Source organism: Dendropsophus ebraccatus, chromosome 8, assembly GCF_027789765.1.
Source record: "Dendropsophus ebraccatus isolate aDenEbr1 chromosome 8, aDenEbr1.pat, whole genome shotgun sequence".
NCBI lineage: Eukaryota > Metazoa > Chordata > Amphibia > Anura > Hylidae > Dendropsophus > Dendropsophus ebraccatus.
Genome location: NC_091461.1, coordinates 61,495,431 through 61,511,197, shown reverse-complemented (window position 1 = coordinate 61,511,197; position 15,767 = coordinate 61,495,431). Strand labels below are relative to the sequence as shown.

The 15,767-nt window shown below is 40.0% G+C and overlaps 1 protein-coding gene across 2 annotated transcripts in view; it reads left to right on the top strand.

Annotated features, from left to right (window-relative positions):
• Window positions 1–15,767, top strand: part of LRRC20 (leucine rich repeat containing 20) — a 394,968-nt gene that overhangs the window by 94,936 nt on the left and 284,265 nt on the right. For both annotated transcript variants that reach the window (XM_069980552.1, XM_069980550.1), the window contains exon 3: window positions 7,901–8,050. In XM_069980552.1, the coding sequence (XP_069836653.1) occupies window positions 7,901–8,050 (150 nt within the window). The remainder of the gene's footprint in view (window positions 1–7,900; window positions 8,051–15,767) is intronic.

The following is a 15,767-nucleotide window of genomic DNA, read 5'->3' as shown; positions in this document are numbered from 1 at the left end:
AGCTAGGGCCAAGACATACACAGAACATAGTCGGAAATGATTGAAAATGACTTCTAGCTGCTGTGCGAGAGAGCGGTGCAGGGGCACGGGGACTGGTGAGTATAGTTTCTTTATCATCTTCCCGCACCCCCCTGCCTGCCTTCATTTGTTAGTTTCAGGAGACTTTTCCTTTAAAGTAAACTGCTGACACTGTTAGATGCTGTAAGGTCAAGAAGACACATTGTACCTTAAAAATATTTGTCTGTGCTTCTATAGTATAGAAAATGTTTTTATTCTCTGGTAGAAAGAGGCAAAGAGGCTTCTCCAAGCTCCTTAAAGGGGTTGTCCGGCGATAAAAAATTATTCACAGAATAACACACATTACAAAGTTATACAACTTTGTAATGTATGTTATGTCTGTGAATGGCCCCCTTCCCCGTGTCCCACCACCCCCACCCGTGTACCCGAAGTGTGGTGCGCTATACATTACCTGTCACGTGCCGACTACGGTCTCCGATCCTCAGCAGTGACGTCTTCTTCGGGAGGCCGGCGGATCTTCCCGAGTGCCGGCCGCCCTCTGCAGCGTCATCCGAAGCTCAGCCGCGATTGGCTGAGCATAACTGTGCTCAGCCAATCGCGGCTGAGCAGCTGATGACGCGGCCACGTCATCAGCTGCTCAGCCGCGATTGGCTGAGCCGGCACTCGGGAAGATCCGCCGGTCTCCCGAAGAAGACGTCACTGCTGAGGATCGGAGACCGTGGACGACACGAGATGCGGTGAGTATAATGCACCACACTTCCGGGTCTAGCGTGGGTGGGGGGAAACACGGGGAAGGGGGCCATTCACAGACATAACATACATTACAAAGTTGTATAACTTTGTAATGTGTGTTATTCTGTGAATAATTTTTTATCGCCGGACAACCCCTTTAACAGCTAAAAGCTAGAAAGTCTCCCCGCTCCTCCCTCCCTGCTTAATTGACACCTGCTGGTTTAGGTTTGGGAGGGGGAGTTATAGGTGCGTGCACATAATGTGTACATACACATTACATACAAATATGCACAATACATACACACCTCATACACAGATAAAGAAATGCACATTACCTACATGCATACATAGTACGCGCACTATATGCACATCTAAACAAATGCACATTACATATACTGTATGCATATATAATACAAACACACATGCACCATACACACAGACTCACATAATATACATACTTCATGTCCACACACACAGATTTTCAGGAAAGCACCAGGTACAGTTTATATGCTGTCAGATTTGCAGCTCCACTGTGCAGGCTGCAGCCCCTCTCCCTCCTTTCCTTCCATGTTCCAACTGCTAGCAGCAGCATGTAGAGCAAATGGGGGCAGCCTGAGAGGAAAAGGTGGTGGAGGGTCCCAAGAGGAGAGGAGAGGGGCTGCGCGAAATCTGCACGCTACATGCTGCTGCCTGTCACCCTAGTCACTCCCTGCCTCTATATAATATGATGAAACCCCAGGTTACTCCATTGAGGCAATGAGTGACTGGGTAAAAGGCATGTGCTGGATATGTCTTCCTTGAGCTGCTAGACAGGGAGGCCCACCTGCTGCTCAGGGGTCCACCAAGGGGTAGGGCCCACCGGGGAATTCCCCTCTGGGCCAGTCCAAGGCTGTGTACATGGCATACTTGATATCAAGTAAATCACGATGATGAAATCTGGCCCTTTACCGATGCCGGCACTAGTACCAGCACCAGTAGGTTTGCACCTACCTGGGAAGTGTGGAGGGAAGGAGATAACTGCGCAACATTTAATTACTGATGTAGTGGCCTTTATTGCTACAGAACACCTTACCTACCTTATTTTTGGGTTGTGGAATGAATTGTCTGCGTTTCAAGTATTTCCTATGGGGAAATTTGCTTTTTTTTTTTTTTTTTAATAACACTTTATTTAATAATTTTTCATATGTAAAAAACATACAATCAAAGGCACTCAAGTATAGTAGTACAAAAGGTCAAAGACACAGTAATAGAATGTTGTGTGCCAGGGGATAGTAAGCGGAGAAGAAAAGGCGGGTAGGGGGGTAGGAAGGAAAGGAAGGGAACCATGATTACACAGAACCATAAAACAGTGAACGATATAACATGCTCCGGACAATATCCAATCCAATATGCTCAGAATCACTTACAAATTGTAACTATAATCGTAATGAATACCGCTAGATTATAATTATATATGTACTCCTATACCATTATGGTGGGGCAAAATGTTTAAAAGGTCAATCCTCACATTTCTTTTTAAAGGTTGATTAGTTACTCTGCCTCCTAGCTACTAAGTCCTCCATGATGTTATTGTGTTGGACTGTGGCAAGAATATTTGAAAGAGTCAGTAAATCCAAGGACTTCCAATGTAGTGCAATGGCAGTGCGAGTCCCTGTAAGTACATGAAAAATGACATGAAAAATGTCAGATGGGAAAGTGGTAGATTGTGAAGACCAACTGTCAGAAGAGCAACTTCTGGGCCCCAGGGTATGGCATATTTAACTATGGCATCCAATTTCCCACATACTTGTTGCCATAAGTCTGTTAGTTTCTCACAAGTCCACCAAATTTGAAGTAGTGTACCAGCAGATTTGCCACACCTCCAGGAAGAGGAAGGATAGATCTGTGACAACCTACACGGAGTAAAAAACCACCTATACAATAGCTTTCTAGAAGCTTTTAAGTGATTAGCGCACTTAGACACAGCATAAAGTTGTCCCTGTGTTCAGAGGACACAGCCTTCTCCAAGTCTTTTTCTCACTTGTCTTGAAAGGGGAACCGGTCAGGACATTGCAAATTCAGTAAACTAGTATATGCTATGTAAATACCTTTGGTGATTTTCGTGGGATTATAAAAATCCTTAGAACTTTTGTAAAACAGCTGTCTCCAGCCATTAGAGATTTAAAAAAAAAAAAATACAGATTACTCTAGGTTCACGCTGCATTTTTGCAGTCCGTTTTTTTATCCATTTTATTTAAAAAAGGGATTAAAAAACAGATGCTTTTGTATGCATCAGTTTTAATAGTTTTTTTCAATTGACTTATATTAAATTATTATAAAATTATTAAAAACAGGATTAAAAACGATCAAAATGCATCTGTATTTTTAGTTGACCACATTTTTGTATATTCTAAAAAAAAAGGATACATTTTAAATAGAGATGAGCGAACCTCGAGCATGCTCGGGTCCATCCGAACCCGATCGTTCGGCATTTGATTAGCGGTGGCTGCTGAAGTTGAATAAAGCCCTGAGGCTATGTGGAAAACATGGATATAGTCATTGGCTGTATCCATGTTTTCCAGAAAACCTTAGAGCTTTATCCAACTTCAGCAGCCACCGCTAATCAATTTTAATCTTTTTTTTTTATTATTCGATTTTTTTTCTTATAATAGAAGTCAATGGGAAAACAGATCAAAACAGATGCAGTTTTTTTTTTTTTTTAAATAAAATGGATGAAAAAAATGGACTGCAAAAACGCAGCGCCAACCCAGCCTAACAAAAGGTAAAATTTTATGTAATAGAAATATATATATATATTTTTTTCTAATCGTCAGTATTGTAGATGCCATACATTTTTGTTCTAATTGTCAGTATTGTAGATGCCATATATTTTTAAGCTAAGATGGAGTTTGTATATTGAACTCCTCCATTGTTGTGACTACTCACTATATCCTGAGCACCATTCAATTGTCTTTTACCTGTTAGTAATTCAACATATTTGTTGATACAAAATTCAATGCTTTTAGATTAGGGATTTGGAACCGGCCCTCTAGTTGTTGCGAAACTACAGCTTTGGCAAGTTGATTTTCTATTCTATTTTATTGGATTCGATATGGAGGGCGCTTCTCTTCTATCACATATCCAACTTGTAAACCACATTTCTTGGTTAATCTAACATATCCCTTTGAAATGCCTCTAACTCTTATATTTCTTGTCAACTTCTGATCCAGATTCAGATAAAAAAAAAATCTTGACGGTTCTCCTGTAGCAGTTTAATTTGATTTTTTTGTATCTTGTAAGGATTACTCTAAAGGTGTAAAAATTAACCTTGTCACATGTAATGAACACAATATGGAGAGAAAATGGTTGTAGAAACTTTTTCTTATCTGCAATCCTCCTGGGTCTTGTCTACATATTTGCAGCATGGAAAAGTCTCACTATGTTTTTTTTCTCTAATTAATAGTTTTTCTAATTCCCACATTTATTTAAACTTTTACCTAAATCTTCCTGTTTCAGATTAACATGGAAAAAAAATCTAAAAATCCATTTTATTTATGCATTATAATCATCCGAATTTCATAAAGAATATATATCTATAGTAAAACATGATAGGTGCTTTGACATTAATCTATATTGATATAGTGTTTTCGATTAGAGTTTCATTTTCTGGTTTTATGTCTTATTATGTAGTCTGCACCATATACCTAAATGAGATCTTCAATTTCATTTTCCTACATTAAGATGATAATTTGTGGTTTCCATCTTTTTGAAGTATGTTCCTTTTTTAATCTAAATTAAATTGGCTATAATGTAGGCGGAATTTTGAACACTAAGCATTGAACATTATTAGCATTATTCGGCTCACTGCTTAATGTTCCAAAGGACTTTTTTATTTGTTACTTTTTTGCATGCAAGTTCTAGGCCTGTGTCTGTAATCAGAGATGCTATTTTTATGACTTTTCATCTGTGATATACAGCTACAGTATTTTATTAAGCAATACTAGTGACATAGTGCTTTATTAAAGAGGCTATTCCACAAAATTCCAAATTACACATAATGATCAGCGCACATTACACTCCTTTTTGCTATGTTTTCTTTTCTTAGAGCACATAAGGGATACCTTAAAGGGATATTACACTCAAACATAACTTATGTTTCTTCCCATGGTGAGACTAACAATTCCTTCCATACTTATTATCTATTCATTTTCCTTCTCCTAGTTCTCAATTGCTGCTTTCTGCTGATGACACAATGTGTGTGAGCTGCTCACTCTGTCTCCACCTCCTCCCCCTCCCCTCTGAGACAGATGATCTTTAACATTGTAGCTTTTTGTAATGCTGGGAGGGTTATTCTGAGGTTAAGTTGCTGATGAACTCACTATAATTACTCCTCCCAGCATTACAAAGAAGCTACAATGTTGCTAATAAAGCCAGTCAGGGACTTGTTTATATCAGCTGTCTCCGAAAGGAGGGGGGAGGAGGGGGAGACAGAAAGGCGCACACAGGTTTTTGTGTTTTCAGCAAAAAGCAGCAGCTCAGTACGGGCGGAATGAGAATGAATTGATAATAAAAAGTATGGAAGGAATTTTAGTCTGATGGGCACTAACATACCAAAGCTGTATTTGAGTGGAATACCCCTTTAATCATTGCATATTGACGTTAGAATTTAAAGGGCATCAGGTTTTTGCTGTTTTTTGTAGTGATTGTTCTCTCAAATTAAATAATACGAATTACACAATAATATTTATGTACTCTAAAATGTAAAATATATAACTTAGAAAAATAAGACCGTATATAGTGCATTTAAACAAAAAGCACAAATTTATAAGACCCAAAATGGTGACATGGAAATCTGAAATTTTGGTTCCTGAAAGTAAATAGTCCTTAGGCTATGTTCACACATCCTCTTTTTGTGCCCTTTTAATGGTTGTATTTTTGTCTCAGAACGATAGCCGTCATTTATGGCCAAAAGGATGGCCATAAATTGCCCAAAACAGATGATGTGTGAACAAGGCAAAATAACAGACCTTTTTGTTGACGGCTGTCTTTTGATGATGATATTTGCATGACGACGTGTGTGAAAATTGGCTTAAAAACAGCAGTGTTTTCTATGGGACACTCCTATCTAGAATATAAAATAGAATATAAAAAATTATTGTTGGATCGTTCAGATTTAAACAATAATCTTTGCTTAATAGCAGACAACAATTGAACGAGCAATGAGAAATCGTTATTAGTTTGATATAATTTTGACCTATTTTTATCATTGATCGTTCGCATGGAATAAGACATCGTTCAGTCGTTCACAGTGGTGACGACCGCAAGAACGATCATAAGTAATGATCATCGTGTAATTGAGCGAACGATTTCAGGTGGTTCGCCATAGCGTTCTTTGGAGGTCGTTTATCGTTAATAGTTGATCATCGAAAAATCACTTTGTGTAGTAATACCCTAAGGCTAATGCACATGATTCTTTTTTTCTACTACATTTCCTTATTTATCTCTGTAATCAGCCCATGTAAAAGGAATGTATCGCCTAGTTTTGTGTGCGCGCGTGTGTGTGGTTCTGATTACAACCAGATACTGAAACACATTTTTTTCAAACCTGTTTCTATATTCTTAATGTCATTTATTTTATTTCATTTTATACATTATTTGGGCGGCCATCTTGCCTGAGATGTTTTTAACAGCATTTAGAGAGATGCTTTACAGCAAACAACATGCATGGGACGTGTTACTAGACATACTCTGTGACCTTTCAAGAAATCATTCCACAGGGAGGGAGAGACTGAGCTGTGAATATCACCTGTTTATCTATACACTGGTATCACCTTTTACTGTAATGCTGTACAGATCACTTTCCAAAAGCCTCCTCTTTATCATTACAGAAGGAACAGAAAGTTTCTTCTTCTTCTTCTTCTTCTTCTTCTTCTTCATAATAATAATAATAATATAATAAATAATATTTGTATAGCAGCAACAGATTCCTCTGTGCTTTTTTATACACATACAAAGGTTATATTTATATTACATTCTACAATAAATTAATAAAAATAAATAAATAAAGATACAAAGGGAGTTAGAGACCTGCTTGCGAGAGCGTACAGACTAGGGGCACTGAAGGGGACATGAGAGGCAACAAGTGCTTTATTTGCCTATGATCCAGCCATTGTACATAGAATCGCAAAGTGCCTATAGATGATTGGGTGAGCCGGTCACACGCCATTGAGTTCAGGCAGAAAGTACAAAGTACATGGCTCCAAGAAGGTTAGGGTTAGTGGTAAGAATGGAAATTTCAGGTTAGTTTTAAAATAAAAATATTAAAAATCACTAACATTTCTTTAAAAATATCTTTAACATTAAAACTTGATTAAAGCAATAGGCCATTTCCTGATAATACATTCCCTTTAAGTAAAAGTTACTCTGAAAGGCAGTGGTAGAGCCGTGGGACCGAATCTTGCAGACATCATTTGTCTCTGCCAGTAAAACAATACATCAGATTCATGTGAAAGCTACTTTGTGAACTCTAATTTTATTCCTCTCATGCACCCAATGATTTTTTAAAGCAAGTTTTCTCATTTAAATGCTTGTCCTCATAATAGATCTGGCTCTACTTTCATCAAGGGACTTTTACATAAGACTGGTGTGTGAGGCATCGGTCTTAATAAATTCCCCTCATTGTGTTCACCTTGCATTGTTATGTAGCAGCAGCTGCAGCTCTTTTCTCATGCCAAATAATGTACTGTGCCAAAACTGGGTTAACAAAATAGAAGAACTCTGAATATGCATGTTCCTGACACCAAAAAAGTTTAAACTTTATTTTTTTTTTAATTATTAGTAAATTTATATCTACATGTTTCCATACTGGATCAATATCTACAGTTTATAACCACAAAAAATCCCACAACATTTATGTGTACAATATGTAAAATAGCATAAGGGGAGCTTATCATTATCATGTGTAACAATTTCGTTAATATGGGAGCAAACTTGGCATAATATGGGAGCAAACATGGCATAAATAGAAACGCCATAGACTGCTATTATTACATGCGACTAGGAAAAGGAGACCATTTGCAGTTAGCAGTGTAATAAATGGGGAATAATATTATTTTGATTTATATGCCCTTTTTTCTTCCATTACTAATGTAATCATTTTTCCTTCCCGCAGATCTATCAGAATGTGCTCTGAGCTCTTTCCCAACTGGACTTTATTTAGCTGTAAATACAGTTACTGATCAGATCTACTCAATTTCACTGGCTAATAATGAATTAAAAATCTTGGCTGGGAAATTTTTTACTACTTTCAAAGCACTACAAGGTAAGTGTGAATTTCTCATGTTTTCTATAGTTAAAAATGTTAAATTGTTCGTTCCAGTTTTTATGGGAATCTGCAATAAGTCCACGGCAAACTTCTATATGTCAATCACGCTGCATGGATTAAATGGGGTATTTCAACTGTAATAATAAAAATACTGCAGAAGCATATACAGTAGCACTGTCCGTCTGTTTTGGGTGTTTTTCTTTGTCAGATCATTGTGCTTTCTATGTCAGATCATCTGCTTCTTAAACAGAATCATTGTGCTTTTTAAACAGTTATTCAGTACTACAATTCCCAGGATGCATTGCTTTCCATCTGCTGTTCATTAAAACCTCCCACCCTTTTTACTACCCTCCCACAGCCAGTTGTCTGCCTAAAGCAAATGAAAAGTATTGTTTTACATAGCAGACTATCTCGCCATGCAGCAAGTATTAGAAAGCGGCTTTATTCAATGTCTGCTCCCCTGCTTCTGGCATTGTACAGCTTCTGGCAACATGGTATAACACACCTCATTCTTCCCTAACTGCCCCAATTAAGATAGATAAGAATAATACAGTACATGAGGGGGCTGCTAAGTATAGCACTGTGCTGCATGGGATTATGACGGGCTGTCTAAGCCCTGCAGTTTCCGACATGAATGTTCGTGGCAGTATTGGGGCATGTGTCACACCTTACTGCTACTACTCATTTGCAGTTGAGTGGTAAACAGAAAAGTGTCCATTTATTTTATTTATTATTTTATTATTATAAAAGTTTTTACTAAAGCAATGTATTAACAAACACAAAATTGATTCTCTGGAGTACCCCTTTAAAATTATAATTAACCAGACTGTACTGCGAATTACACTCCACATGTTAGACACACATACGAACATAACAATCTTTCTGGTACCAGCTATTTAGCAATTAGCTAACATAGGTTTCATTTGCTTGAATGCCCATATTTCCTGCAAAAGCTGCATGTAACATCTTGGTATTATTAATGAAGTCTTTTTCTTCAATGCCATTTCATATAATATTTTGCATTCTAATTAACAAATCACAGATGGCTGGACCGTATATCTAAAGTACTGAAGACAACATCACTTTTTCTGAGCGTATTTCCAGCCTCTCTCACTTTCCACCTCATCTAGCCACATTTATATCTATATATGCAGTATACGAGTATAAAGGGGCTCTCAAGATATTACTGATATGTGGGACAAACATTACTCTTCCCTTGCACTTGTAAGTGATATCCTTTTAAATGCTGCAGAACTCTTTGCAAGAAAATAAATAATTTTATTTATTTTACAAAAGTGGCACCCTAGAAAGGTCTTTGGATCCAAGGACCTAGATGGACACTAAAGGTTTTACCAAAACATCGTATGTTATATGGAGAAAATTTCCAAATCGGAAATTTATTCCATGCAGTTGAGTAAGAAGTAATTCCTATGTAATGGCATAGGGGGTCATACAACTTTAGATCAGAGCGCAGCATAAATTGCAACTACTAAACATTATTGGAAGCAAACCTGTCAATCACATGAGACACCACTGACATTCTCATGCTTGCTATACCACAACCGTCCACTGATGTCCAGCTACCCACAACTATCGAGTTACAGTGTACAGATTACTCTTAACTTTATTTTCTATTACAGGAGAGATAGCTGTCTAATTGTCACCCTGTCACCCTACATACTACGCTACTTACTGTCTATTTCAACCTACCTGTTCACACACTGCCAGCCCATTGGTGCATCTTACCTAATCTTTGGGTGTCACACAGACATGTTAAAAGTTTTGAGTGTTGAGGCATCCAATGATCTATACATATAGCTAGGAGCAGGGGCAGATTAAGGATACCATGGACCCTGGGCTGTTCAGAAATTGTGGTCCCCCTCCTAACCACGACCTCTCTAGCCCTGCCCCTACCCCACTAACCACACCCCAAGCACCCCTAGCCTCATCTCTATACAAAGTCCCTATATTCATTGCTTCATATAGTAACAGTGCCCCCTCTGTGCCCCCCATATAAGCAGTTATGCCCAATATGTGCCTCCAAATAGCAGTCAGGCCACCCCATATATTATAGGTGTATTCTGTGTCTTTGTACAGTATAGGTCTCCTTTGTGTCTCTATATAGTGTAGGTTCCTTTATGCACCTGGATAGTATAACCCCTCTGTGCATCCATATAGTAGTTAGACCTATTTGTATCCCCAAATAGAGCCCCTATGTACTAGTTGGTGCTTCTGTGCATTAAAATAGGTAGTTCCCCCTCCTCTGTAGTACCCGCATCCTGTAGGCAATCCCCATGTAGGTGATTCCCCTGAAGGCAATGTCCTCCCCCTGTAGGTGATGCCTATTGTAGGCACTCTATTCAGCCCCCTCCCCCAAGGCATTATTCTCCCTATAAGTAAAACCCCCTATAGGCAATGCCCCCCCGCCCGTAGAAAATTCCACTGTAAGTGATGCTCCCTGTCGACAATCTCCCCCTCCTCTTTAGGCAATCCATGTCATGTAGATATCCCTTTATAAAGAATCCCCCCATAGGCCTCTCCCTCCTAAGTCCTCCTCCAATCACAAAAAAAAAACCCCACATATACTCACCTGGCTTCAGAGCCAGCAAGCCTCTGCATCTTCTTCCTCTTTCTCTCCCTGCTTTGCCTACCTGTCACTCATGCACCGGGGAGCTGGGGGAGAGAGTGGCCTCTTGTTGCTGGAGGTAGTAATGCTGCCTTTGGCCTCAAGAGTGCAGAGTACGGAGCCAATGGCTCTTCTTTCTGCCAGTCAGGGCACCGCAGTCACACACTTTAACTGTGAGCGTTTATCGAGAACACTCACAATTAAAGGGCCAGAGCACAGCTCTGCGGCGGGTGGCACTGTTACTTTTCCTGCTGCATAATGTAACTATGCAGTGGGACAAACGGGGTATTAACGTTTCAAAGTATTTTATTTAAGGATTTTTCAAATAATTTTTTTTACAGTGAGCAGAAAAGTCATATTTGATCAAGTGATTCACAAAACATATGTGGCTAAGTGAGTACAGCTCGTATGAATTATAGCAAGAAAGATGTCACTATCTAGGAAACTAAACAATAAGAATAGTGATTGGCATCATCCGGGTAACACGAGACCCTCAGGAACCAGTGGAGGGTGAGAATGGACAGCATCTTCATTTTGGATGATCACCTTACATGAAGTAGTGCCAGTTGTCTCACTTTAGCTTATAAATGGAAGTTGCTCCAGAATAATCAAGAAAACATCTAACCAAAACAACCAACAAAGAGCAGGCATGATACAAATCATTATCTCATCTAAGCAGAAGGTGAAAAAGCACAGCGAAAGATATAAGTGTTCTTATGAGTCCGATGGCGCATGGTACTTACTCAACTCCCAAAGACTCCACTGAGATGTATATGTGTTACTGGTCCCTCTACCATATGCTATATGTTTTTACATTAAGTATATCTGTCGGATTTCTGAAAGAACATGAGATGCTAATGGAGGTGAGAGTGACTTCCATTTCCTGGTTATGAGAAGTCGGGCTAACGTTATAATTTTGCAAGTCAAGGGTCTGTGTTTAGGAGGAATTTGTGACAGTCCTAATGATAAGAGAGCTGCTGCTGGGGATAGTGTGAAAGTGCATTGTAGAATCTCAGATAGGATATCTGATATTTGACGCCAAAATATATAAATCACTGCCAAAAAATGATATGTTCAAATTTCCAACCCAAAAATCCTCACAGACATGGAAATTATAAAACTTAACTTTTAATATATAATTGCACCTAAAATGACTCTTGTCCAAAATGCAAAGAAAAAAATAGAGATAGAAAAAATGATAACAAACAAGTCTCAGATAAAACGACTATTGTTGTGAATACCAACCCCAATCGGGGTGTATGGAGTCCTATGTATCTACTCTCGGAGGGCCCTATGTGGCATGTGCAATATATGTGGACCTGGGGACTGTGATGTGATGGGGGGGGGGACCAGGCTGGGCAATGGACAACTATAGTCCCTAGTCTGGGACCCTCTCTCTGCCTCCCCTAGGCGGAGTGAACACCCTCAAAAGGGTGCCCCCCGCAGCGGAACCTAACCCTGTCTCCTATAAGTCTCCCTACGATAAAGGGAGCTGACTGTCTCACTAGACAACATTTACCTAGATATCTGTAGTGTACTGATGATGTTCCCTATTCTGATACAAATAGGGTATAATCGCTTCTACAGGGAAAGTCAAACACACGTCACAAGTAGATGTCCAATTAAATATATACAGTTGTGGTAAAAATATATATATATGCCACTGGTTACCCCGGGTTTACTAGTGCAACAGCGCCAATCGTGCAAAGCACATATACGAGTATACAAGTGCGTCTATGTGCTGTATAAATAGGTGTTAATTCACACGTGATCGCTTATATGGAATGCAACAATGAGTCTTTCCAAAGCTGACACTGATGATATGCATCTAATACTCTGCATACTGTAGCACCACAACACATAGCAGTGATCATCAGGCGGTTAATATAAATATATATGTGGAGCTATGCCGCTACAAAAGCTCAACAGACCTGTATGTCCAAAAACCGCAACAAAAACGCACTATGACCACTTACGGTCCGGAACACCCGCAGGTGGTGAGTATCTCAAAATACCACAAGCGCAGCGCACTGAAACAGTGTAGATGCATAGGACAATAAAATCAATAAATATATAAAGATGAACTCATATAGGGGTTAGATCAGAAATATAAACCTGTATACTCATCTGAATACTCCCCCTTGTATGCGGGAGTTATACAGGACATGACCAATTTATATTTACCGCCTGATGATCACTGCTATGAGTTGTGGTGCTATGGAATGAGTATTAGATGCATATCATCAGTGTCAGCTTTGGAAAGACTCATTGTTGCATTCCACATAAGCGATCACGTGTGAATTAACACCTACTTATACAGCACATAGACACACTTGTATATGTGCTTGGCGCGATTGGCGCCGTTGCACTAGTACACCCGGGGTAACCAGTGGCATATATATATTTTTACCACATCTGTATATATTTAATTGGACATCTACTTGTGACGTGTGTTTGACTTTCCCTGTAGAAGCGATTATACCCTATTTGTATCAGAATAGGGAACATCATCAGTACACTACAGATATCTAGGTAAATGTTGTCTAGTGAGACAGTCAGCTCCCTTTATCGTAGGGAGACTTATAGGAGACAGGGTTAGGTTTCATTGCGGGGGAAGCCCTTTTGAGGGCGTTCACTCCGCCTAGGGGAGGCAGAGAGGGGTTCCCAGACTAGGGACTATAGTTGTCCATTGCCCAGCCTGGTCCCCCTCCATCACATCACGGTCCCCAGGTCCACATATATTGCACATGCCACATAGGGCCCTGCGAGAGTAGATACATAGGACTCCATACACCCCGATTGGGGTTGGTATTCACAACAATAGTTGTTTTATCTGAGACTTGTTTGTTATCATTTTTTCTATCTCTATTTTTTTCTTTGCATTTTAGACAAGAGTCATTTTAGGTGCAATCATATAGTAAAAGTTAAGTTTTATAATTTCCATGTCTATGAGGATTGACGCCAAAATAGCCTCAAATATGGGCATCCCCAAAGAATGTGGAGGAAGTTTACTTCATGACCGCAGCCACGCCAACAGTCTGCGGAAACATCTGGGTACATGAAACGGAGGCGTTGAGGCGTGTAATACCAATGTAATCGTCATTTGAGAATGTTTTCACGCTGTTGGGCATTCATGTCAGATTTTAGAGACCAGTGGAATGCACATTTCCATTGCTGGGCTGTGTATGAGGAGCCCAGCATGCGTTCCCATTTCAAAAGAGGTGTATCTTTAGTGAATGTGTGTCAAAACTGGCCACATGATAGTAAATGGGCTTAAGACCTTTCAGTGGTCTGGTAAGGTGTGTCGCAAGTTGTTTTTCCCAGTTGACTGGCTGTTGAGGGGAGGATACAATGAGGTGTCATAGTTGAAGGAAAACAAAAAAGTCTCGTTTAAGAAGAGAAAAAGTTGATTGAAGGGGTTGAAACTCCCGCATTATAGAATTATCAAACAATTGGTTCACAGATACGACACCTCTATTATGCCAACCCTGAAGGTGTGAATGAGATTTGGTAGGTAGCAAAGCTTTGAGGGCTAACAGGGGTATATGGAAAGTAATTAAAGTGCAAGGAGAGCCAAGTGTCTCATGGCAGAGTTTCCAGCATTTAATACTAGCTAACATGGGAGGGGATAGGCAAACAGGGTATTAACTGGTTGCGGTGTTATAATGGGGGCAATCTCACCCCTGGAACTCAGGGCCCCGGGCAGTTGCAAAGATTGCTCTCATGGTAATCCGCCTATGGCTGGAAGCAGTGCGCAGGTGACCCAGAGATCACAGCAAGCCGGGTAGAAAAGTACTCGCCGCACACTTCTGTCAGCTATATCTAATGAGCAGTGGAGGTCTGAACACTAAAACCCAGACAGATCAAAACTTTTGACATGTCTCTGCAAGATTTTTCTAATGCCTACAACATTTAAAGAGGTATTTTTTGTAAATGAATTGATTCACAGTACAAATATGTTTGGAGTCACATGGAGGCATATTGATTGAAATGAGAGTGACCCATTAAGATTCACAAACTGTCACTTTTTAATACTTTGATAGGTGCAGATTTTGTAAATGATGTATATTGTAAGTGTTTTCAAATCCATTTAAGAGCTTAGTATGTCCTTAAAATATGCTTTGAACCATTTTTGAAAATTGAGAAGTTTCCCAGGGGTGGATCCAACTTTTCCTGGCACCCTGAGTGGAACGGCACAGAGTTCAAAGGCAGTCAGCGGATAAGTTGACAGCCAAGCTAACAAAGCACTTAGCGCTTAGTTAATACTGTAAATTTGCTCATCTCTATTTATAACGCTTCTAACATACTTTAAAAAAATTTAAAGGATGCCAACATTAAGGGCACATTGTTTTTGCGCCATTATTTGGTTTTTTTTTTGGTGTTTTTGCTTAGTGTAAATTTTTAAAGAGGATGTTCCACCCGGTACATCCTCTTTAACTTGAACCCACGGCTCGATCGGCGCCGGCACGGGGAAGCCGTTGCCGCAGTCCGCTTTTCGGACCGCCCCCCGGTTCCCGTGCACGGTGTCGTTCAAACCAGCGGTACCGTCCGGTGCTGAAGCACTGGAGGTCGGTATGGCCCCCCCCCCCCAGTGGGAGGGTATTCCCTCCCCTGTATGACGTGGCTCGCTTAGAATGAATGGAGCCGCGTCATACAGGGGAGGGAATTCCCTCCCACTGGGGGTGGGCCGGCCGACCTCCAGTGCTTCAGTGCGGCACCGGCTTCCCCGTGCCGGCGCCGCTCGATCCGTGGGTTCAGGTTAAAGAGGATGTGCCGGGTGGTACATCCTCTTTAAGCAACATTTAACTAGGCCCTTTTTGAGTAGTTTACTTAGAAATATCATGTGGTTTTTTTTTTTTTTTTTTTACTAAAATAAAATGTGAAGCGGTACTTCAGTCAGACCCTGGTGTAATTTTTTAACCAAGCTGCAAGCGAAAAAAACCCTACAGGATTTATCAAGATCCGTGCTCCTAATGATAAATTTTGGAGCGGGGCTTTATTAAGTCCAACTGCCATTGTCCATATAGGAGAGATGGCACAACTGCCATAAAGCCCCACCTGGATGACACTGTCCATCGATAAAGTGAA